The 26,094-nt window shown below is 31.1% G+C and overlaps 3 protein-coding genes and 1 pseudogene across 5 annotated transcripts in view; 1 reads left to right on the forward strand and 3 right to left on the reverse strand.

Moving 5' to 3' along the window:
- Positions 1-3,751, forward strand: part of LOC107486670 (chaperone protein ClpB3, chloroplastic) — a 5,479-nt gene extending 1,728 nt beyond the window's left edge. Inside the window, exons 4-7 of one of the 2 annotated variants that reach the window (XM_016107226.3) lie at positions 445-586; positions 1,528-1,806; positions 1,927-2,786; positions 3,345-3,751. In XM_016107226.3, the coding sequence (XP_015962712.1) occupies positions 445-586; positions 1,528-1,806; positions 1,927-2,786; positions 3,345-3,662 (1,599 nt within the window). In that variant the 3' untranslated portion in view covers positions 3,663-3,751. The remainder of the gene's footprint in view (positions 1-444; positions 587-1,527; positions 1,807-1,926; positions 2,787-3,344) is intronic. The other variant, XM_016107225.3, reaches the window with a different exon arrangement.
- A 1,876-nt stretch (positions 3,752-5,627) lies between these two features.
- On the reverse strand, positions 5,628-9,399 carry LOC107486669 (membrane-anchored ubiquitin-fold protein 2). Of its 2 annotated transcripts, XM_016107224.3 has the most exons (5): positions 8,982-9,383; positions 8,218-8,518; positions 7,212-7,376; positions 6,417-6,507; positions 6,165-6,314 (listed from the first exon to the last, which is right to left on the reverse strand). In XM_016107224.3, exons 2-4 carry the CDS (start codon positions 8,348-8,350, stop codon positions 6,452-6,454), a joined length of 354 nt encoding a protein of 117 aa, XP_015962710.1. In that variant the 5' UTR covers positions 8,351-8,518; positions 8,982-9,383; the 3' UTR covers positions 6,165-6,314; positions 6,417-6,451. The 2 variants fall into 2 exon arrangements, with proteins under 2 accessions (XP_020996816.1, XP_015962710.1); XM_021141157.2 differs by lacking the exon at positions 6,417-6,507 and having other exon boundaries at positions 5,628-6,314; positions 8,982-9,399.
- A 7,565-nt stretch (positions 9,400-16,964) lies between these two features.
- Positions 16,965-22,796, reverse strand: LOC107486668 (probable galacturonosyltransferase 14). Its single transcript, XM_016107223.3, has 6 exons — positions 22,035-22,796; positions 21,094-21,149; positions 20,849-21,004; positions 19,516-20,106; positions 18,511-18,813; positions 16,965-18,015 (listed from the first exon to the last, which is right to left on the reverse strand). Exons 1-6 carry the CDS (start codon positions 22,243-22,245, stop codon positions 17,731-17,733), a joined length of 1,602 nt encoding a protein of 533 aa, XP_015962709.1. The 5' UTR covers positions 22,246-22,796; the 3' UTR covers positions 16,965-17,730.
- Positions 22,797-23,939: 1,143 nt separating this feature from the next.
- On the reverse strand, positions 23,940-25,934 carry LOC107486269 (uncharacterized; annotated as a pseudogene).
- Positions 25,935-26,094: the final 160 nt, after the last annotated feature.

The raw sequence follows: 26,094 nt of genomic DNA on the forward strand, positions 1-26,094 counted from the left end.
TAGCGAAATTTTTTTATGAGATGTCAAATAATAATTTATATATATAATGACTAATAATTTGTGATTAATTTTTCGTGTATACGTAAAATAATTAAAAAAATAATTATGTCATCTTAATATTAAAAATGAACATTTTTAAACCTTCCATTTTTTTAATAGGCATTTTAAAAATTAAAACTTGAATTATTAACAAGAGTATGATCTTAATACAATAATAGTGTAAATAATTTTCTACAATAATTTAATTAGATTAATAAATTTAGATATTTTTTTAAATAATAAATTTAAAAATTAATTATTTTTAATAATGTGATAATATACTTCCAGTTATCTGTATAATATCTTTTTAAATTTTTATACTGAGATTGGTAGAACATAAAAATAAAATTTTATTAATGTACTCTCTATACATTGGTGATGTGATAAACCTTTTTCACTTTCCAGCTTATATCCCTAGATGTGGGTGCACTTGACGCTGAACCAAAAAAGTTTGAGCAAGGGATGAATGCAATTATCGACGAAGTAACTAAATCTAATGGCGAGATTATGCTTTTCGTTGATGACATCCACAAGATTGTTACGGAAGGTAACAAGTTTGAAATCTTTTCTAGTTCGGATTATTTTTATTGGTTTTAACCAATGCACTATTGATATGAACTAATGATTTTTTTCAAATAAATATATTAGAAATTTAAACTGAAAATCTTATTTTATTTTTTATATTTTAACAGCTATAGTCCTATACTATTCAAAATATTTACTATAATAATTTTTCAAATTGATTTGGTAAAACATTTTAAAAAAATTATTTTGATTTTTAAAAATATAAATATTTTGTTTTTATTTTGATAAATAGAAAAAATATGTATATATTAATTACAGCTTTAAAAATTTGAGATATTTTTAAAAATATCTAAAAGTATATTTTTTAAAGTTAGCTTGTAGTTATTAAAATTGAAAAATTTTAATATAAATATATAAAGATATATTAATAACAATTATGCTAGGTGTTCACTAAAATTAATTATTAAAATTTAATTTTTAATATAAAACATATATTAAAAAAATTAAATAACATATACATTTATGTATAAATACATGATGGTTAATTTTAACGGTTACATAATATTAAGGTAACACTTAAATTTTTATCTAATATTAATAATAAATATTTAAATTTATTGTTATATTTTTAATTATTATAATCTATTTAAATTTTACAATTATTTTATTAAATATAATTATTATTTATACTTATTAAAAATTAATTTTAGGTTGATTTATCAAAGGCAAGAAAAATGACTTTAAAATAAATTTTAATAAAGAGGAGTGTTAGAGAACGAGCAACTTTTGTATTTTGTAATTAGGAATTAGATAATTTTTAATGATGTGAGATTATATTCAATACTAAAAAATTACTCATTTTTTATAATTAAATACTGGCCACAAAACACAAAAATTACTCGTCCCTCTAGTTTCTCTATCAATAAATTAATTTTAAAGTGGAAGAGCTGACATTCTTGACAGATCTGTTAAGGAGAAGTATTTCTCGGGGAGAGCTGCGGTGTATAGGGGCGACAACAATGGACGAGTATCATAAGCACATTGAGAAAGATCCCACATTAGCCCGTTCATTTACTCCGGTTTATGTTGACGAACCCTCTATTGAAGAAACCATTTCGATATTAGAGGGATTGCGACCAAAATATGAGCAGCATCACCGAGTCCGCATTTCTAAACGTGCACTTAAGAAAGCTGCACTGCTATCAGATCAACACATAATTGGAAAATTTTTACCTGCCAAAGGTAATTAAACACTTTTTATCTTAGCTTATTTAATTTTTGGTATCTGGGTTTTTAGTTTGTCTTGTTAACTTAACCTGTGAAACGAGTAATTGCTAGCCACTTGGAATTTGGAGATTGCAGCTATTGAACTGATTGATGATACAGCTTCTGCGAAAGTAGTGAATATGCAAGCGGTTTCTAAACATGTTGGGAGTGATAAGAGCAAGTTGATCCCGGAGTCAGAAACGGAGAGCAGCAGCGATGAAGTAACAGACGACAATATTGTTGAAGTTGTCAGCAAAAAGACCAAAATACCCGAGTGGAAGCTGAAACAGTCAGAGGAGGAGAAGCTGTTGCATTTGGAGGAGGAGCTGCGTAAGCGAGTGGTAGGACAAGGACGTGCTGTGGAGGCAGTAGTTAAAGCTGTGCAACGCTCAAGAGTAGGTCTTGGAAACCAAAAGCGTCCCACAGCAAGCTTCTTGTTTATGGGACCCATGGGAGTTGGAAAGACCAAGCTAGCTAAGGCACTTGCTTATTTGTTGTTCAACACAGAGGAAGCATTGGTGCGCTTCGATATGAGTGCGTACAAGGAAAAGCAGGCAGTATCACGCTTGATAGGGTCTCCACCTGACGAAGGAGGGCTGCTCACTGAAGCCGTTCGATGCAGACCGTATTCAGTTATTCTGTTTGATGAGATCGAGAAGGCACATCCGGAGCTTCTAGACGAAGTCTTGCTTCCCATATTGGATGAAGGTAAAATAAAGGACGCAGCAGGTCGCTTGGTCAACTTCACCAATACTGTCATCATTATGACCTCAAATGCTGGATCAAAGCTCGTCCTCGAAGACGCCGATAATATAACGAATAAACTGCCATACCAAGAGCTGAAAGAGAAAGTAATATCCGAGCTTCAACAACCTGAGCTCATAAATCGAGTTGATGAATCTGTTGTTTTCCAGCCTCTTGACACTGACCAAATAATTAGCATAGTCAAGTTAAAGGTATCCATCATCCTCTTCCATAGCTTGCCACATATCTTAACTACTTGTTCTTTGATATTACTATTAAAATATTATTAGAGTTGTTAGTAAACAGGAATAAGTCAGTAATAATTAATAGTTAGTAGATGAATATTTATGAGATTAGTTAAAAATATCTTTATAAATAGGTGAAAACTCAGGTGAAGTTGATACCTGAAATGAAAATTTAGTCAAATCAGTCAAATCATTTAACGCCTCTTAGATATCAACCTCAAGTGAAGTCGACTTCACTTGAGTTTCCACTTTATAGATAGCATAACTTTTATATCATGTAAAACAAGTTTTAACACAACAACTTCAATACAACAAGCTCTTCTCCAAAAAACTTAACAATTGCTAACAAGAAAATAGAGATAGAATTAAAGAAAACAATAAATATGTATTGAAGTTGTTATTTTACATTATACAAAAATCACACTATTTTTATAAATATTATCAACTAATCTCATAAATATTCATCTACTAACTCTACCACTTATCATTACTTTTAACTAGTCTTTTTGGTTACTCTTATGACAGGTTAATGATCTCTCACGGAAGATGGAACAAGATAAAGGGATGAAAATCCAGGTGATGGAAGATGCTTTAAAACTTCTTGGTCGCTGGGGGCGTGACCTGAACTATGGTGCATGGCCGGTGAAGCGAGTAATTCAGAAGAAAGTGGAGGATGAACTTGCCAAGGGCATTCTTGTAGAAAAATTTAAGCAGGGAGACACAATAGTAATAGACGCAGTACCATCCTCTTCCTCAACCTCTTCCCGAGAGCTTTCTTTTACCAAGCCTCAGAAAGATAAATCATCTACGAGTAATGTTTTTCCGTTCACATTAGTAGCGTAGTCTGCCAAAGGTTCAGAAGTTTTATATCTTTGAGGATAACAAAAAGCTGTCACGTATTATTGCTTTTGAAAAATGTTATTTGTTTATTAAAATCAGTCACTAATTTATTTGTGTATAAATACATGTGTAATTTAATTTATTTTTAATGTGTATTTATATTTCAACATGTATTTTGATGTACACTTAGCATAACCTATCCCTTGAAGAACAACATATTAAACTTCCTCGTGCCTTTTGCAGCTACATATATCTTAAGTGCTCCTAGTTTTCCTTAGTGCATTGTATATATTAAACCCTTGTAAAAATGTTTGCAATAAATGTAAAGAGAACTGACTTATGTACTTATTTTTATGTATATATTTTTTGGACAAATTACAAAAATGTAAAGAGAACTGTTGATCGGCCTCTTTTAATTTGTCTAGAGAGCTTTTTGACCTTGTTCCATTGTCCCACGTATCTTTTCTCCTCATGGTCTCTTTTAAAAGTGGTGCCTTTGGGAGTATCAGAGTATGGTCGTTTTGGTTGTAATCCATATGGTGCGAAAGCAAAATTTGTATAAGATTGACGCTATTGAATATTGCCATATGTTTAGTAAAAAAAGTATTATAATCTCATAATATTATTATGACTTTATGAGTATAAATACTAATTTTTTATTTATAAAAACGGGCCAATGGCCTAAAAGGTAAAATTAAATAAAGTGATTATTTGCGTAAAGATGTTTTTGTGTGAAACTAATAAAAAATTATTTAACAATTTGATATGATTTAACATAATATATATTAACATCTAGATTATTAGTTTTACATAAAAAAAAAATTAATATAAATAATTGGTCTTGAAGAAACAAACAAATTTCTTCTGCAGTCGTCTATTAGTAAAAACGAAAAATGCCTAAAAAAGGTTTTAAATGATGCTAAATTTACTTAATATTTTACGTTTCGTATATGAATATACGTTATAAAGTTTTTTTCCGTGCATCGTAGCAAGATGAAGACTCGTATACAATTATTTTTATATAAATTAATAATAAAAAAATATTAAATAATAATTTAATTAATTTTTTATTAAATTATTTAATAATTTTTAAATATCAACTTCATACAAAAATAATTATCCTCAACCAATCCGGGTTACACATCTAATCGTTTCCATGTAGTGTACTTGAGACATCTACAAAGCTAGTGATTTCTATATAAATGAGCATGCTAATAATTATATATATACTAAAATCAAATATATAAGATAATTATTTTTACTGACATAGCGTTATTAATATACTTGTGAAGACATACATTTTAAATTTTAACTTTTAATTTTAATTTATTTTTATAATTTTATAATTTTATTTAATTATGACCGAATTAATCGAGTGAATTAGTGACCCACCAGTTAAATTAGTGACCCATTGACCCAATTGTATGACCGAATTAATTATCAATTCGGGTCTGATAACTATAATTTTAACTTTGAATATAATGAGCTGGAGTAACATCGTTAATATAAACTAAATTTCTATTTACACTATACTTAGACAATTTAAGGTTGGTCCTTTAATTCTTTTACTACAACAATGTAGGAAGATATTTGTTTAGAATAAATATTTAACCTGTTTAATAGCTTAGGAGAAATCATAATTTGTTATTAGCTTTGAGAGATGGCATCATTTGGTTAGTTCTGTTTCTGTTAGGTTTAGTTGAGAGTTTTTATAGAGTTGAGAAGTTAGATATAAATAGCTATTTCTTTGAGTTTAGCGAAATATGCATCTCCCTACATCAAAGGCAAAACATCTCTTTCTTAAAATTTTTATCTATAGCAAAGATTCGCGATCTTTAAACAAGTATAAAGAAATTATGTCATTTGAATTATTATTCGTTGGCTATAAAGATAATATTTTCATGTAAAGATATTGTTTTACCCCTATAAATAATTCAATTAAATATATTCAAACTATTTAACAATTCATAGTATCATCTTCCAAAAAAGACATCTTTATAGAAATAACCACCACGGTAAAAATGGGCATAACATAGTTTTAACTTTTAAAGTAGTCAGAACTTGCTTTTCCTTCCTTGAAAGACATAAATTGCAAAACAAATGCAACACCTCATAAGCCTCTCCATTCTATTTCCACGTGTTCTATTATACATGGAATTTATAAATGAAGATTTCATCCTGTTTTTCTCCCTCAACCAAATACCCTAAAGTTGGAGGCCAAGGGGAATCAAGCTTCAAACCACCATATTTTTTAGAGAATAGTACTGTAGTAGTAAAAGCACTATTTCTGTCTCAACTGCTATACAAGAGTACCAAATTAAAAAGCACATTCAAATATTCAACAAGTTCAAGTTTGAATTTTTCTTCTTTTTTTTTTCATTTTTTCTTTTGCATCAAACACACAGGCATCAAAAGAAGAATTTCAAAATATATATATGTGTGGGACACGATGACAAGCTGGCAGAGAGTGTTCATTTTCAAATCAACTATACCAAGTGACTGAGTGAGGCAACACCTATATGCTGGGACCAGCAACAAAAATACAAAACCATCTCCTATGAAAACTGTGTAAGAAATTTATGGCTGACCGGCCGCATGCAGACAAGTCTTGGAACAAGTAGCTTTGTGATCGTCGCCAAGTTGAGTATTCTTTATCTGCGGTAAGAACAAAACATTCAACCAAGAATTTGTAAGTCTCTGAAAGTCACACATAGATTATATGTAATGATGAAGCATATGTCCTAATTAATTAACGACCTAAGAAAGATGACATCTTCTGTTGAACCTGGATGCTATAAAATAACACAAACACATTTCTGTGGCTTTTCGTCATTTGGTGGTTTCTTATCTGTCACAGGAGATAAAAAAACAATTAAGTATAAGAGGGTGGAGAGTTTAAGGTTTAAGGTATTAGGTAAAGCATCAAAATTAATCTTCATAAAAGATGTAACCAGAAATAAGTGAATGAAGAAGGCACCAAAATGAAATCAATTAACAATTCCTCAAACAGAACAGCAGCAGTTTGATCCATTTAAAGAGAATTTGGCACCGGTGTTGTACTAATGTAATCCATGCGAGTGTTTAATAGGGCACTTCACACTTAGGATTTGTTTGGTTGGGGAACAAAAATGAGGTGAAAATTGATAGGGTGAGTTTCATGTGTGTATTTTACTCATCATTCTCATCAATAAAAATCTTCACACTACTTTTTACCTTCAACCAAACATAGCCGTAGCAAAGTGGGGTATGATATAATTGTTAATGGAAACGCAAAGTGATGGTTTTCTAAGAAAATTAAGTCACAGAATGATACCTCACTTTTGGTAACCAAAAATTATTTATCAGCTAAAGAATCACATAGACGAAGTGATAAGAGACAAGTAAAAAATCCCAAAATAAGCTATGTCCATCAGCAAGAAAAAACATAACAGCATGTTCCACCAGCTCCAATTAAAAGGAAATTAAAGCATATCATTTTGGTGAAGCAGTTAATTAGTAAAACAGATATCTATACAAGTAGCTTATGCCAATGCCTCGAAACAAATATTATACCTTTTTCCATAGTTGGTGGTTGCACAACCACATGCATCGTTGTGACTGTGTCGGGTGCATCACATAATGGGCTCTGGCATTCCCCAACTGTTTTGTTGTTCTCCAATATTTTTCCTGCACTAATTAGCTTCACATCTTTTACGGTCCTTGGTCCGTTCTCCTTATCTTAAAAACAGAAACACAACAGATTCCACACATCACTTAAAGGTCCGGCAAAAAGTTTAGCGTGTACTCAGTAATATATTGAACCAAGAATATAAACATTAAATTTAATGCTTCGGTATTATTCTAGCAAATAACTTTCATCATATCTTTATCTACAAGTAAGTTGGAGCCAGTACAGAACTGGTAAGCATGGATCTCAGAGATAGTATATAAAAATGTACTCACATCAAACGAGATACGTATTAAACAATGGCACGGACACTTAGCTAATAGCTACAGATATACACTAAAAAAATTACTACATAATAATAAGAACAATTAAATTTTTTGAGAAAACGCCAGTGTATAAATTTAGTGAAATAGATAGCATATAAATGTCTCCTTGTAAGTGACAAATCAAAAGGTACTAATGCTAAATGAAACAAGCAAGACATCATTGGATAAGGTTAAGAACAAACGAACTTTAAGAAGAAACTACTGAACAAGGCATATATACAAAATGATTTTCAACATTTTATTGTTACAGACTGAAAATGGGAGCCCAAAACATGTTCTTTTTCACAAATCATGAACTCCAACAGAACCCCTTTCTATGAAGTGAATGATGTGTAACTCAAAACTTCAACAATTTCTGAAGGTAAGCTACCTTTAATAAAAAGAAGTGATCAAAATGAAAGATTAGTACAAAGGTGTGTTCAACATATCTATACACAAGAATCTGCGGGCCTCATCCCTCCTTTATACAACAATTTCTCAGTTCTCACCATTGATAACTTAGATAATATCAAGAATACCAAAAAAAAAAAAGAATTCAAAAAAAAGATAACAACGCAACACTGACCTTTTGGCCACTGAGCAACAATACTTTCTTTCAATGTTGCAATACTAGTGGCAACAGGAAAACTTTTGGGGCCAATATCAGAACCATCAATTAACCTAAACTTGATCTCCAACTGATCTTGATTCCCAGCCATGACCAAGAGATCTAAGGAACTTTGTTGAAACTGGAAAAATCCAATAGCTTCAGTTGTTAGTACCTCAGAGACTAGGGTAAAACTTTTCAGTGAATCACTTCAATTGAGTTGTTCCACTCATGAATATAACAGGATTTCACTCAAGAGTCTATGAGTGCTCTGCAAAATCTGACACAAAAGGGGGAAAATAAAGTTTGAGTGAGAGTTCTCTCAGGGACACATCCACAACCACAAAACATGCAGAATCTGATACAGGAAACCACTCATACTAAGATAAAATAAGTAAAATTTGAAGGTTCAAAACAAATAATAAAAAACTCAAAGCATAAGAATATCAATGAAGAAAAATTAACAATAATTGAGCAGGGTCCATCCATGGGAGAAAAATAAATAAATGAAGATAAAACAGAATAAAATGATTGAAATCCAACAACTAAGCTCAAAAGGGAAAAGCATCATGAAAAAATTCAACAGGAAGGAATCCAAAAACAGTTATAGCAAAAAAGGTAAAAAATAGATCCAATCCCCAAAAGGGTATGCATCAAACTAAAAAAATCATATCAAAGTTTCAATTTTTCAACTGGGTCAGGATTAGAACAACAGAACAGAACAACAAAGGGTATAAGAAAACCTGAAAGTTGAAGACTTTATGGTTGCTTATGAGTAGGGTCTTATGGCACTGATCTGGGTGATGATGATATTTGAGGCACTCACAAAAACTTTGTTTTCAGAAGAACCAGGTGGAAGAAGAAGAAGAGAAAGTGGATGCTTCCTTTTCTTTGAGAAAAAGTGTGTGCCTTGTGTTTTATTTTGTGCAACAATAATTATAATTAATAATATTAATAATTAATACAGTAGCATTAAAATTTGAGAAGAAAAAAAAAGTGAATTTTTTTGTTAACAAGAACAAGGAACGAGGCTGCTTCGGAGTTTTCAAAGTCTTATAAATCCATGGTCAAATGTCTCCTTGTCCCTTCCGATGGCTGTGGAAATGGAAATGAAAATGAAAATGGAGAAGTTAGTTAGTCTCATATCATATTATCATTACATATTTCATGAACATAATCTAACAAGATCAAATAAGATTTTGTGTGGTTTATTGTTGAGACATAAATAGAAAAAATGGATATCGTATAATTTTGGAATTAATAATTAATAAACGGTCAAATGTTTCATTTCCAAACTGAGTCATATCATTAATTTTTATGAGATTGATTTTTGTATGTCAATCTAGAAAAGTTTTAACAATCTTTGGTATGGGAATAATTATTTTATTTATTTCGTCAAAATAACGTTATTTGGTATTTTAGTTTTGTAAAATAATCCAAATTATTTTCTAACATTAAAGGTCAATTGGGTGACCATCTAATTATGTAGATCACATGCTCACAATACAAATAAATAATAAAAATTTATACTTATTATTTGAACGTTATCAAATAGAATAAATTTGATTGAATGATACATAAAAATTAGGCTCTTAATTTTGTTCAATTGTATATAGTGAAATCATTAAGTATTCAACTTTTAGTATAATAATCTCAAAAATTATGTCACTGTACCACTTTTAATTTTCTAGAGTAAATATCGTTTTTGTCTCTAACATTTGTGATAAGTTTTAAAATTATTTCTAACGTTTTAATCGTTCTATTTAAGTCCCTAACGTTTTAAAATTGACTCAACGTTGTCCTGCGTTGACGGTGAGACAAAATTGAGACGATTTTGAAACGTTAAAGACTTAAATAGGACGAAAACGTTGGGGACAAAAATGATACATATATAAAAAAATAAATTTATTTAAAATAAAAATAATGTGATTGAGTGTAATTTATTTAAATGTAATTAAAAATAATTGAATATTATGTATAGTAAAAAATTAATATTATTGAAAGATAAAATTAAATTAAAATTTATTTTTATGTATCATTTTTGTCCCTAACGTTTTCGTTCTATTTAAGTCTCTAACGTTTTAAAATCGTCTCAATTTTGTTTCGCTGTCAATTCTGTTAACAGATCCCTAGCGGCAGGATAATATTTGAAACGTTAGGGACTTAAATAGGACAAATAAAACGTTAAAAACAACTTTAAAACTTATCCCAAATGTTAGAAACAAAAATGATACTTTACTCAATTTTCTAATAGAACTAGAAACGGTGATAATTAATTAATTATATGTACTATATAAAATATTTTACATTAAAACTTTATATACATATATTGTAAATTGTAAATAGGACAATAAAGGGAAAAAGTATATTAGATGATATCAATTTTAAAGTCCTTACATTAGCTGAAAAGAAAAATCTTAACTAGTCTAGTGTCTTTTCAAGTTTTAACTATTCCTTTTCATATAACAAAATGTTTGTGATGGCTATAAAATATAAAAATACTACTAGAAATAAATTTTCTCAATAATGGGTATCCCCACGAAAAGGCAACGCAGCTGAGAGTGATTTAAACCTGAACATTTAATAGCGTCTCCTTAACTTTTTCCTTCTTTCCATAATATTTTTGTTCATATTTACTTGTAGTACAAACTTGTATGTGCCACTTTTAGTATAGAAGGTTGAACCAATTTAGATTGGTCGAGTAGTCGATTTACTATTCATCTGTTTAAGTAAGTATTGGGGTTTAAATTCTGTCTTGTACATACAATAATCTATTAGCTAGTGATAGACTCTTAAATAAAACTCAGATCTACGACAAATTTTTTTTAATCTGTCAGACCAAAAAATACTATTAAAAAAAAACCTAGGTTGTTAGTCCATTTAATAATTTTTTAGACAAAAAGTATACATAAAAATATAGAATTGCTGCATGATTATGTAGCAATTGTAACTTGACGTTACCACTACATATTGTTTGGGCTATTAATTTAATGGATTATTTTTTGTATAGAAAAAGGATTATTTTGCACATAAGCAATTAAGCATGATTAGATTTACCAATATCTAAAACTCAAGTTCTTGAATGATTTGAATTTTAGGAACCCTTATCGGTTATCATTTTTTTAAAACTCAAAATTGACTTCCCAATGCACCAAATACGTATCTGGTCCATTTAGTCAAACTTTAGATAATTTAACGAAAAAAACATAAAACGTTCTATTTATAATTGGAACATCTCAGTTATTTCTTTCAAAGGAAAAAAAAAATATAATGTATACTTTTTCAAAATAATATAATGTATAAATTGTTCATTCAATAATGCCCTTTTAACATGAGATGTATAGATATTTTGTATTTATGTGAATATTATAATTAGATTAATATTATACATTTAATTTTTTTATAAATTAAGTTTAATTAAATTAAATAATAAAATTTAAAATAATATTATTTATAATTAATTTTTGTTAATATTAAACCAATTTAATAAAATTTAGTTAACAAAAATATTTGGATGTATAATATTATTCTTATAACTATTGAGATGTGATAGATAAATAGATATAGGATTTTGAATTTAATATATGATTAATGAAATGAATCTTCTGATATGGTTAGGGGTGGAAAATAGATCAATTAGCTTATTGAGATCTGGGGTCTAGCTAGGTTTAACCTTCTAAAAGTTAAAATCATATTCAAACTATTTATTAGCTTAATTAGCTTTATATTTAGGTTTGTTAAGAAGCCTATTAGGCCAATTTAGGCCGGCTTGGACTTATTAAAATCTAATAATATAAACATAATTATGTTATACAAACATAGGAGGAATGGATTGTGAATTTTCAATTTTGGACCTTTCAATATGTAGCACACACAATTACCACCGGTCTATAATGTTTATTTGACATTTTAAACACTTTTGTTTTCTTTCAAAAAATTTTGAATCTTAGGCTACAATTTAAAACTTATTTAAAATTATAGGCCTCAAATCAAGCTAAGGTCAGGCTGAAAGAATTACCTATAACAGGTTATAAGCTTGGTCTAACTTAGTTTAATTATTTTCCTACAAGTAATATCAAATTTTACTATGAATTATATATTGTATAGGTAGAATAGCCACTGATAATTATCTTGAAAGAACTACGAGATTTTTTATTAAAAAAAATACCCAATTCAACTCTTGATCTTTTTTTTGGACTGATTAGCTCCTGTATAAAAAAAATAACATTGATTTTTTTCACAAGAGCTAATCAGTCCCATAAAAGTAAAATTCAGGGATCGAGTTAGGTATTTTTTTGTCAATGGCCTCGTTGTCTTTCGAAATAATTGTTAGAGGCTGTTTAGGATTTTTTCTCTATTGTATTTAGGTTTAATCATTCTGTTAGTCCTTATAATTTTATTAAATTTTTAATTAAATTTTTATATTTTTTTAATTGAGTCCTTATACTACTTTTAATTTTATAATTAGTTTCTTTATAATATAAAAAATATTAAAGTTAACTGACTATTTCTTTGCAAATTGAAATAAAATAAAAAATAATATAGAAATTTAATTGAAAAAAATATAAAGACCTAACTAAAAATTTGATAAAATTATAGAAACTGATAGAATAATTAAATCTATTATTTATTTTCTTGATTAATAATTAAAATGATCACATAATAAAATTTTGACATGTGAGAATCTATTCTCACCCCTGAGCAATGAGCATATGGAGAATCTAATTTGATATATTGTGTAAGATATTAGAAATGTGAATGTGTACAAAAGACTAGTCCAATGCAAGGACACAAAAACAGTCTTAGAAAGCAGCCAATGTTATTACAAACAAATAAAGATGAAATGATAAAACTTGAAATTATGACAAACCCTTTGGCCTTTGGGACAATAATAGACAATAGTCCTTATCTCATGATAGCTGACACTCTAAATTCTGTACAATATGTGGGACCTATTACAAGATAAGAGTTACAAATGTACAGCATCAAACAGATTCTTCATATACCAGATTGATCCTACATTATTTCTTGTGGTCCATTACATAGTATTTATGAGAAATGATCATTCATATGGAAGACAAAGGATAAAATAGTCTTTTGAATGTTAGTTGTTAGTTAAATTGATTTTTTTAAATTTATTCAATCAAATTGGTTTTTTCAATTTTTTACTAAATATTTTTGTAGCCTACAATTCTTAAAAAATATATATATTCTTTATTTGTTGAATTTGTTTGTTTTTCATTGATTTCGCTTTATTTGTGAGGATTTAAAATATCATAATAAATTCAAAATGTAACCATAGTTTGTAGAATTTAAAAAAAATTTCTAAATATAAATAAATTCTCCACAAATAAGTGAAAAATATGAGGACGAATATGAAGGACTGATTTAATTTAGTATAAATTTGGGAGACCAATTTAACTAATAAGTAAAATTTAAAAATTTATTTTGACTGCTTACTTGATCATAATTATATTATGATAGTTGTGTATTTAGATTGGTGTTTAAATAAGTATATAAGAACTAAACATCTATTTAAAATACGCAATTATCAATTTTCATTTTATAAATATCATCTATCACTTTAATTTCTTTTTAAAGTTTAGGGTTGTTTTTTTTTTTTTTAAATCATATATGTTATAAAAAGAAAGCGAGTTGGAATTCACTTTGTTATTATGATTTATGGAGGTTCTTCCTGAAAAATATTATGTAACTATTTTACTAATATTCATTGAATCAATACGAGACATATTTCAATCATGGTAGAGTTAATTAGTGTGGAGCCCATGCAAATTTTTTTTTTATAAAAAATTGATTTACGAGAATCATGCATGTTTAATCTTTATAACAAAAATTCTTGTGAAATTGGCATTTCAAGTTTTCCAAGTCCGGAAAACTTTTGATATGGTTTATATTAAGATTTTCAGTAAGGTGATGAATAAATTTCTGAAAATTTATATTTTGTATATTAATAAAAAATTTTTAAATAATAAATATGAACACATTATTTTTAAATTAATTCCTCTAATTAAAATAAAATATCTTAATTTAAATTAATTTATTTACGTTTATTATTATAAAATATATTTTTAATATTTTTTAAAGATTAATATATTCAAAATATAAATTTTAAAATTTTATTTATCACTTTATTCTAAAATTTTCGGAAGAATAAATTCTTTATTAAAGGGGCACAACTATGTAGCACTTGTTAATTTTTAATCGCTAAGCCAAATTATTGATAAATTATGAAATTCCAAAGTAGAAAAATGGAAAAAGGGGCCCTAATAAAATGTAGGGTCCATAATATTTTATTCCCAAAGTCTCAAGATATAAGATCCTTCATCCACTTTGAAGAGATCACAGACTGAGTGAGATGAAATTTTGCTGTTGGGTGCTATGAATAATAATAATACATCAGAATAGTTGTAAATGGAATTCATGTCATCACCAACTTAGCAACACAATGCACAAGAATACAAGATTATTCTCTCATATTTTATTTTATAATTATTTAAAATTGCAACCATGTCAATTCAAGATAGTACAATCTCTTTACCAGAAAGAATCTCTCTACCAACATGACCATAAAAATAGAATTAGTTGATATGCTAGGTGATTTATAAGTTAGTGAAGAGATTTTGAATTTAAGTTTTGGAAATGGAAATTTTTTTATAGATTATATATAATGAAGAGTATTTGAAAAAATTAGCATAAATCCTTTTCATAATATATAATATAAAAAATATAGATATAAATATATGTAACGGTGCTATTTATTATTATTTTTAAAAATTTTATTTTTGAAATAAAAGAGCTCAACACAATAAGGTAGAGCAACAAAAGAATCAAGAACTAAACAGTAATAATAAACAATCCACAGTCATCTCCGGCATTGTCATCAACAACTATTTGGATCAACTCTACTTCAATCCTTACAACTCGTAAGCGACCTATTAATAATTTTCGCAATTCCTATTTCTTGACTCCTGAAGATTCTGTCGTTCATTTTCATCCATATATGCCAAATAATAGCAAAAAATCTAATTAACCACCTATTACGTTTCTCCTACCTTACCGTCACTTTCGTCCAACTTTCAAAATGTTGCTTAATTATCCCTGAAATAACCCACAATCTGCCATAGTCAAACAACCAAACACACCACACCTGTCAAGTAAACTAACAACTAAAAAAATAAGTGGTGAAAGTCCTCAATATCCTTTTTGTATAAAACGCACCCGCTATCCAACCTATCAATAACGCCTAGCCTTCGTAATCTTTCCTGATGTTATTCCCCCAATTGATGTCAGTATCACAAATGAATTATTAATTATTTGTTATCCCCTGATTATATTTTTTAAGTCAGTCATTTAATTTTCTATTATTATTTCACTTTCATACTTATAAATTTTAATAGTAATAAGGTTTTAACTTGAAATACACGTGGAGGGGGAAAAAAGAAGACCTCTTCCTCCATGAGTTTATACTTTATAGTCATCACAAATGGAGACAAGAATAGAAGAAAGAAGAAAGCACAGCTATAAGCAAAGTCATCATATAGGAAAAATTAAAAATGGGATATTGATAACTAATTGACATAATTAACAACTGATTGTGACAAATCAGCCACTATTATTGACCTTAAATCAAAACAGAACAAAACAAAACAAAGGCACCTACACTTGCACCAAGAGCGAGTTAAGCATTGTCTCTAATTCCACCCACAAAAGATATGGTATTAAGATTTTCTTTTTCCCCAGTATTACTCACTTTAACTTTAACCAATATGATTGTAGCTTCTTAAATTTTACAACTAGAAAATGACCAAGCTTTTTCTACCATATTTTGTTGGTGTCTGGACAAAATTAAACAAGAATCAAAAGACGATAAGAGAAAGAAAGCTAAAAAGCTTTAGTAATGTCTCTTTAGAAGAGATGGTCTAACGTCTCCCCGGTCTCTAGTCTCTAACCACACCAGATAATCTCTGCTATCCTTGCACTAGCTTTGGCGAGCCAATCAGCAGCGTTGTTAGCGTCACGGCGGTCATGCTTTTTTTTTTTGGTCAAGTGGATTGGACAGCCCCCAATTCTAGGCATTACACCCATGCATTACACACTCACACAACCCATTCACACACACTACATGAGAATACACACAAATGGTTCAATATTTCTCCACGAAAATTTGAACCCAATGCAGCTCAATGGGAGGCAATCAAATTTGCCATCTGACCCAGGCCTCGGCTGCGGCGATCATGCTTAATAAGATCGAATTGAACATTCCAATGTCGAACTACCATATGTTAGTATATAGATTTCAAGAAAAATTATCTTCAAATTTCAAATACTTGAAATGCAGAGTTTGAGAAAATGTCACATCTAAAGGGTGGAATATATATAACCTAACCTCATAATTAAATCAGTAACTGTTTTCACGACTTGAACCTATGACCTTAAAAGCACACGAAAACAACTCAATGGTTGCTTCAAGAATTCTTTTTTGGAGGAAGCGTAAAGATTTTCATTAAATTTGTAAAGAACATATGCTTTATTGTTCTTTTGATTTTTTTTTATTATAAAAACAACAATCTTCCTTTTACCCTTATTCGTTATGTGTCTTTGACATTTGAACCGTTATGAAGAGCAACAAAATTGTGAGAACAAGAGGGTACCAAAATGAAGAGAGAAAGATTATGATCAAGTAATTGAAATTTGCAAAGGAAGGAGAAGAGGAATAAAGAATTTTCTGCACATTTCCAATGTCTGGTAATCGTACACAACGAATAACAATATATATCCTACAGACAGTTACCCAATTTAATGGATCCGTAACAAAGCCATCATCATCATCATCTCGAGAACTAATTCTAGAATTTTCCACCATCATCATGATTATCAAATCACAAAATAGGTGAAGGGTAAAAATTTGTACTAACAAAAATTAAGAAACTAAAAAAAATGAAGGGGAAAAAGGCTAACACTAATTGGGTTGGAGGAGGGCTCACAAATTAACTGTCCTAATAGCACTTCTTTTGTTTTCAACACCAACTATTTGATGAAACCAGCCTCTGACCTTTTTTCCTTTAATCTTCTCCAGCATTCAGTTTATTCTGCAATTTTCAACTATGGGATCTTTTGCTACATATAATCCCATAGAAGACCAATAATAGTATCCTTTCACCAACAAAAAATAGAGGACGCATGTCTATGTCACAAGTTCACAACTCAAAGGACTCGAAACTGATTCAAAGGCCAATGCAGCAGGGATGGAAATTTGTATCTGCAAAAATGGTAGGGGGTGGTGGCAGCAATCCCACCCAAAATAATGTTTTTGATAGGGTTCGCTCTCTTAGCCAAATGTTTCTATTTTGTCATCTCAAAACTCTATCTTGAAGAAAATCTCAAGCTGCAAAAAGTTTCGATGAAACCTGTATTACTTGCCCCATTCATATTCACTTTTGTACACAAACCGTATTGCTCCTTATCGATGAATTACGATTCCAGGATATGACAGTTCCTAACAAAATCATTTGAATAATTGACATACTTGGTCCAGAACGGCCTTAGATGTTCAAAGCCAATTTGTAACCATGGTTTTGACTGGCCATTATAGTGAATGACAGCAGCCTTTTTAACATGCTCAACATTGGTATTGTTCTGATAACCCAAGCCTAGCATGTGCCAAGACGGATCAATCGGGTGAACATGACCTTTAAATGCGATCAAAGCAGGGGGCAGTGTTCCAAGCTTCCACATTGTCAGGTTTGACTTCAGATTCTGTCATAGGGAAACTTTTAATAATATCTTACTTGGAAAAAAAGAAAATTTGAAGACCAAAAGAACCATCGAAACCATTACCAATATGCCACACTTCTCAAACTATTTTGCATAAGTACTTCCCCTATTCGGCAGCAACGCATTTTAAAAAATTTTAGTTTTTCACATTCACTCTGCGTTGGCTTGAGCCTATCCACCTTAACGTGGAAAAAATGCCACACTGAACATTAACGTAGAACCTTGGTAAATGTTTGAGAAGGGTTGCATGTTGGCACATAGTTTTGATCAGTGATGTGAAGGCAAAAAAGCCAAATAAGGAAAAAGGTCATCTATGTTCTAACTTATCAATTTAGACACAATGTTTAAGCCACTCGATTCCATGCCACACAGCATTAATTTAAAATGCACAAATTTAGTATGACTTTTAAACTAATGAAAAGAAATTAATCTTGGATAAACTGAGGTTGTATTAGCTAGAGGAATATGGATTTCTACCTCTCGCAGCCAAGAATGATATGTCTCTCTTATATTTGTCTTTCTCCATGCACGCAAATCAAAGATATTCATCCCATAAGCCCATGCACACTCATCAGGATCCAAATTCTTCGCAATGAGGGGATGGGAAAAATTGAAGTAGTTTCTGAAATGCTTAGACATTACCCACTCATCATCACCTCTGCAAGTTTCCACAGCTCCGTTAACTTTTCCCTGTAAGTCAATTTCCCAAAGTGGAGACAAGTCACGCTGAATCACCACATCATCATCCAAAAAGACCACCTTATCGAGGTTTGGGAAAAGCTGATTGACACACAAACATAATCAGCACAAGTCTATTGAAAAACAATTTATGTTTTTGAAAGAAAATAGACAAGAATAAGAACATTTTCTCAATCTTCAAATGTTTTGAGTAAAAATTGGCAATCTTTAGCTGTAAATGCTGATGAAAGCAATGTAAATGCTTCACAAGTCCAATTAACAATTACTACTTGCCAAGCAATACTAGCAGGTATGAGTGGGAACAGTCCACATCCCTCCACAGTTTCAAGGTTTATGTTCTTATTATATCATCTAGAAATTCCCACAAACTTGTTTGGGTAGGAATGCAGGATAGACCAACATTTCACTTCAAATTATTCTACATCATTTTTATTTTTCAGTTGATGGTTTCAATGCTTACTTCATGCACTTAATTTGCGTAAAAAAGTGGCATTCTGTCCCCAGAAGCACTTTTCCCACAACTAATGCAGTTCATCAATATTACATTCTCATAAACTGACTATGCAAAATTTTAAATATAAATATTCAATTGGGAGTGATCAAGCATACAATCATTTCTATAGTCAATTTATCACTTCTTTATCCTTCATTCTCATAAAATATATATTATATTCTACATAAAAACTTTACATAAAAAGTTGAAAGTTTCCTGAACAATTAGAAGGATAGATAGCAAGATAGAAAAAGAAAATAAAAAGGGGATAATTGTTCAATACAACTTACCTCTGGTAAGTATATACGCAGATGGTTGAGCAAAGATATGTATTTTGGACTTCTAGCCTGCAGTTTAGATGCAAATTTACGCGGATTGGTGTCACTGAGATTTGCTCCAGCAACATGGTTCCCATGATAGTAATTCCTGATCCCATTTTGATTTTCTACAGCTTCGAGTACTGGAATGTTTTCTCTAGTCAACCACTCGAATTGGTGAACGCCTTTGACTTCGACTATAGCAGGGTTGGCAGGATTTAGTGCAAACCATGAGTGCATACCCGCATAAGTTTTCTTATCAGTAATCACATGGAAGACTATCTTCTCGGGATTCAGAGACGACTGGACAGTAGAAGTGACAACTACTGAAGCAGCCAAGATGTTATCAGTTGACAGAATAAAATGGTGGTAAGAGTTGTCGGACAATAAAGGAAGCAACTCTGGGGGAGGCAGTTGCTTGCGTGCATGGGCATTTGATGAATATTCATCAGTCAAACGCAAAGAGAGACAATGGATCCCTTTAGGAATAGAACTTGCTGCAAAATGCTTATTCATTAGCTCTGCAAATTTAGACTCTCTGATTTCTCTCTCAAATTTCTCCATCTGTCTCAAAAAGCATTACATTGTAACGAAAAATCAATATAACTGTCATTTATTATAAATTTCAGCATAAGGACTGTGATATCTAGCAATTTAAGATAAACGAATGTGACTGAGCTATTTGAGATAAATTAAAGATGCAGAGATCCCCAGCAAAAATCACACACCAATATTGGATATGCGCATATAGTTTTTTGAACTCCTGATAGAGATGGATAAAATGATTATCATTCATGTGTAGTTAAGGTTGCAAAATGACATCATTACAAAACAGTAATGACAAATTAGGTCAACAAATTTTTGCCAACTGCATATAAATTAATATTTAGGAGCACCATCACATGTTAGAAAAAGAATGGAGAAAAATCCCAATTATTATAATATAAAGTATAAACCTTAATATGAAAACAGCACGTCGTTGAATTTTAACTTCTTCATAATTAAATGACAGGAAGTCTAATTTTTTTTTTTTTTGTCTCTTTCAAGTCTCCTAGAGGAAATTTTATCAAGAAAAGGAGGATAGTAAAAAGATCGAGGAGGACAAGAGATCCTCCATACATAAGGTAAGAGTAAACAAAAGAATACATGAAACAAGTTTCCAAACCCTCACGCCTCATCATATCTAAAAAGTGACACCCCTCTTAAAAGATCCTGTGCCTTGAACCCTACACTTCGTTAACGTCTTATGATATATTAAACATAACCAAGAAAGACATACTTTATGTTAATGTAACAAGCAGCTTACCATTCCCCTTAACATAAATGCAAAAGTATTGGCATCATATTGATTGTTCTTCATATCAGCAACCAATTGATCAAAAGAATCTGGCAGGTTTAGATCAGGTGGGATTTCCCCAGTCTTAACTTCGTTAAGAATCTTGTAAAAATCTCTAACCAGTCTCTGCAGAATCATAAATATTATCACCATGAGAGTTCAGATAGTAGTGCCATAATAAAATCTTTAGAAGTCATGATGATAAAATTTATTACCCCTGAATCATCAACCCTACCGAGAAGCCTTGGTCCCAACCGCCTACCTAAACAATCTGGAGCACAAAACATGGAAACAATAAGCATTCTAAAAATACCAGAAAATAATGAACATCTATAATCACCTAACTGACAAACATGAAATACCAGAGGCTAAACACGGCAAATATTGTCCCACAATGTTTTCATTCATTAGCGGTTTTTCAGCTAAAAAAACACACAAGGAAATATTAATTCCTCACATGACAGAATCAACACCTCACACTACAGATTTCATCAATATTCAAAATGGGAGAAAAACTCCCTCCATATGAAATGCCTAAATGGCAAAAATCAGCTGACCACACTTCAGCTTCAGATCCTAAATCAAAGGGGCACTCATGAACTATCTAGTACCTTCAATAAATAAACTAGCATCCCAAAATATCACTTGCTTACAAAAGGAAACAAAATCCTAAATCACTTATTTCATCCAAGGATGCTTAGCCCCTCACTGACTCACTTGATCAATTTGTGCACTTTAAACAATCCAAATCCGCATATTTGGCAACTCTTTTTTTCCATGACCATTTTCATTCCAAGCTATTCAGAACCTAAAATAACCTTAATCCAAACACAACCTGAAATAAATCCATCATCCAAGGAAACCAAATCCTAAATCACTTATTTGATCCAAGTATGCTTAACCCCTCTCTAACTTCTATGAATGTGTGCACCTTAGAGGAGCTAAATCCGCATATTTGGCAACCGTTTTTTTTATTCAAATTAAATCCATGATCCATCCCTCAATATATTAAACTAAGACAACACATATATCAACACAAGTAAAGCTCAAAATCAAGATCTACATCTACATTAAAAACAAAACAAACTGAACAAAAACAACATTGAGAATGTATGAAATATAAGAATAAGGTGGGATTTAGAATTAAAAGGGGTACCAAATGAGGAGCACTTGTTGACACCTTCAAGGGTGACAAGAGCCGTGAGAATGAAGACAAAGGGCAACAAGAATGCGAGTATGAGTATTGTGTGGAAAAGGGTTCGATAAGAGATGTGGCGAGCCGCGACCTTGATCTTCATCAATGCACTGAACCCATTGCTGCTCGATATCGTGAGGCTTCTCATGCTAGGCGAGAAGTGAAGCTGCATCGTCCTCTATGCTGATGCAGCCCCACCGCAGCACCAACGCTACTACACTCTCGCCAAAACGCAGAAGCAGAAGCAGAAACAATAACGAAATAAGAAGAAAGAGGAAGAAACGAAAACGACACCGTTTGGGATGGCGTCAAAACGCGCCACAGCATCAGATCCAACGCCGCAGGACCCAAATGCGCCAAAGCATGTAATCGGTTCCGCGAACGAGAGATCGGGCTCGGATCGGGGCTTCCCCAATCTGGGTAGTGGTGGAATCTGAAAAGTTCGGGTTTTTCTTCTTCTTCTTCTCCTTATGAGGTCTTCTAGAAGACCGCATTGGGGGGTTTTGGGGGTATTTGTTGCCGAATCGATCCCTTGAATCGATAGTGAAGAATCAATAATCAAGGGGGAGGTTCGTTTTCTTCTTCTGGGTTGGGTTCTGTCGATGAGGTTGAAGTTCCTCTCCCATGGATCAAAGAACAGAGAGAGAGAGAAAGAGAGAAAGAGAAAAGGGAAGAGAGAGAAAATCTGTGGTGTGTTTTTTTTTAATTATTTTTCTTTTTTCTTTCGTTTTGCTGGTTGATTGATTACTTAGTTTCTGTTTACTTCTTTTTTTTTAAATTTTTAATTAATTATTCTCAGATTGTTGTGGGTGGCCTTTTCATTGGTCCGATCTATAATTTCGTTTTCCGGGACATTTTTATAATTTTATGGGAAAAATAAAAAAGAATGACTCAAAACTCAAAAGCGTGTTGGTGATAGAGAGAGAAAGAGAGAGGTATGAGGTGGGTGGTTTGACCTTGAGATTAGGGAGTAGGAAGCATGATGATTATCATCTTTGGAGCCAAATTTAGATTGTTTTCCCCCCTTTCTTTAGGGATTATGTGGATAGCATTATGTAGGAGAATGTAATGGTTAACAATTTTGGGATTATTCTTTTTTCTGCAAGTGGAATCATGGGGTTACTTACTGCCTACAACAGTAAATGGAATGTAACAACTCTATCACATGCATCATGCACTAATTTGTTACAAATTTACAATCTCTTTTTTTTGTTCTTTTTTTTCACCCCTAGGCTTAGTTGTAAGGCTAATTTGTTTTCATATGAGAGTGAAATAAATGATATATATTAATATGGTAATTTTTAGTATCTTTTAAAATTATAAAAAAAATGAGTTTGATTTTTGTATTTAAGGTTTTTTTATTTTTCTAAAATTAAAATTGAAGGATTCGATTTTTAAATCTTAAATTAAATAATGTCATATTTGAGATCAACACTCCAATCATTTATAATTATGAAAAATATTATTATTAATCCAATATAAAAGATAAAAAATGTAGTTTTAATACCTGGTGTAACGTGAATTTTGTGTTTATAAAACATGTACATAAGATGGGTATAGTAGCTGAATAAGCCACATAGTGCCAAATTTAGGCCTCTCCAATTTAGGAGCAATAAGCATAAAGCTACCAAACTTGACCATATATATATAATTTTTTTTTTATCAAAAAGCTAATAAAAATTTATCGACAATCTAGTATCTTACTAACTTCATTAGAAAAGCAATTGGCATAGGATGTTGTGCTCCTTGTTACACATTTCATTTCAAATCTGAAAAAGGAGTTATAAATAAATTAGTTATATCTATAGTAAATATTTGTACAAAAGTATAAATCATAACATGCTATTAAAGTGAAAATAATATTATTCTTACCTAAATATTATTAAAAACCTCTTTGAACACGACATTTGTTGTTGATAACTTTGGATTACCGTCTTCGTCTAGAATTAAAACCCTGAGGCCACTGCGACTCTTAACTCTTGACAAAGCAACATAAAGTTGTCCATGGGTGAACACTGATTTTGGCAAATAAAGTCCTACATGTGATAATGATTGACCCTGACTCTTGTTAATGGTCATTGCAAAGCATAGTGTTAATGGAAATTGTCTCTGTTGGAACTTAAATGGCAATCCTGAATCTGAAGGGATCAAGTTCATTATTGGAATGTACACTTTATCTCCAATATTTCTACCGGTCACTATCGTCCCTCCAATTACGTTGCTGCCAAGTTCGTTAACTATTAATCTTGTCCCGTTGCATAAACCCGAAGTCTGGTCTATGTTTCAGAGTAGCATTACAGTGACTCCTGTCTTCAAAGTCAACTTGTGATTGGGTAGTCTCGAACATTATATCATTTAGGAACTCTGGTGTGAACCACTCTTGTTGTACATCTTCATTCTCATCAGCTTGACATATTGTGTTAGAGCTCAAATACTCCTTTTCTATCCCTGGAAAGATTGTCAAGAAAAAATCATTTACCTTCTCGACACTCTCAAGCATGGGTGCAAGAATTGCCCTACTCTAAAAATACCTGTAATCTGACATGTTTTACAACAATTTGGATATGCAAAGTCTACCAAATGGTCATCAGTAGTTGTAATCAATAGATCATCTGAAATTTCAACTTCTGATTCATCACCAATAATAGAGCCAATATTTCCATTTCCAACATCAAGTATCCAATTAGCAAATCTCTTCATTTCACCTTCATCTTGATCCGAAGAAGACATTAGAAGCCTCATATTTGTATGCAGTTTCAGAACCTTACAAAATGACCAGAGATGGGATGAGTTAATAGCGGATGCCAATATATCGTGTCTACTTCCTTTCGGAATCACCGGAAGTATCTGTCTGAAATCACCTCCTAGAACAACAACCTTACCACCAAATGGTTTATGTGTCTTATGTTGATCGGTAACTGACATAAGATCCCTGAGCGTCCGATCAAGTGCTTCAAAGCACATTTTATTGAGCATTGGAGCTTCATCCCAAATTATTAAGCTACTTTGAATGAGTAGCTCAGCCTTCAAACTGCCATGCTTGATGTTGCAAGTAGATTCATCAGTAATTGTAATGGGTATTGAAAATCTAGAATGAGTCGTTCTGCCACCAAGTAGGAGTAAAGAAGCAATTCCACTGGATGCGACATTTAAAATAATCTTTCTTCTAGACCGAATAGTAGAAGAAAGTCCATTCCAAATAAATATCTTACCACACCCACCATGCCCATAAAGAAGTAAAAATCACCAGAGTATGTAATAACAGCGTTGAGTATCTCATCAAATACTAACCTTTGCTCATGAGTCATCTTTTGTTCTGTATATAAGTTTGTATGAGTCAACTCATTTGTGTCATATGCTAAATCCTTCTCTATTAGCTTATTCTGAAAAAGGCGAACACCAGACATCTCAGAATATGGCATTAATTGATAGTCTCTTAAAGATCTCGCATTGCTGTTGAGTATCTTCTCATCAATCTCAATAAAGCAGAGATTTTTCAATTCGTCATGAGTCATGTTTAGTCCTAGTAAAAGCACATGGTGATTTTATGAAATATTTAATAAGTAATTCCAAAATAAAACTATTAATATTATTAATAAAAATAAAGATAATAAGAGAATACAATCTTGATATAAAAAAAAGACATAGTAAAATACCTTGATTTTTCAAAGCTTTTCTCCTTTCATATAGTATTTCATCAGCTAATAATGTCCAAGTTGCATTCCAAACACGCTCTGGATTGCTATTGCTATTAGATATCAGTAGTATCGCAAATAGTTTTCTCAATTGATGACCAGATGCGAGTTCAGCTACCTCATTAATAGCTACAATGAATTCCCTATCATCGCACAGTAGTCCCATGGAATAGCAAGCATCTTGGAAGTTAGAATATATAATTCCATTAACTGTCCTAATATACTCATATGTTGTGCAACCTCTCTGAACAGCTAACAAAATTCTCATATAATAAATATCACCTGTACCCGGTGGAACATAATTTAACCTCCCGATAGAATACCCT

Source organism: Arachis duranensis, chromosome 4, assembly GCF_000817695.3.
Source record: "Arachis duranensis cultivar V14167 chromosome 4, aradu.V14167.gnm2.J7QH, whole genome shotgun sequence".
Lineage (NCBI taxonomy): Eukaryota > Viridiplantae > Streptophyta > Magnoliopsida > Fabales > Fabaceae > Arachis > Arachis duranensis.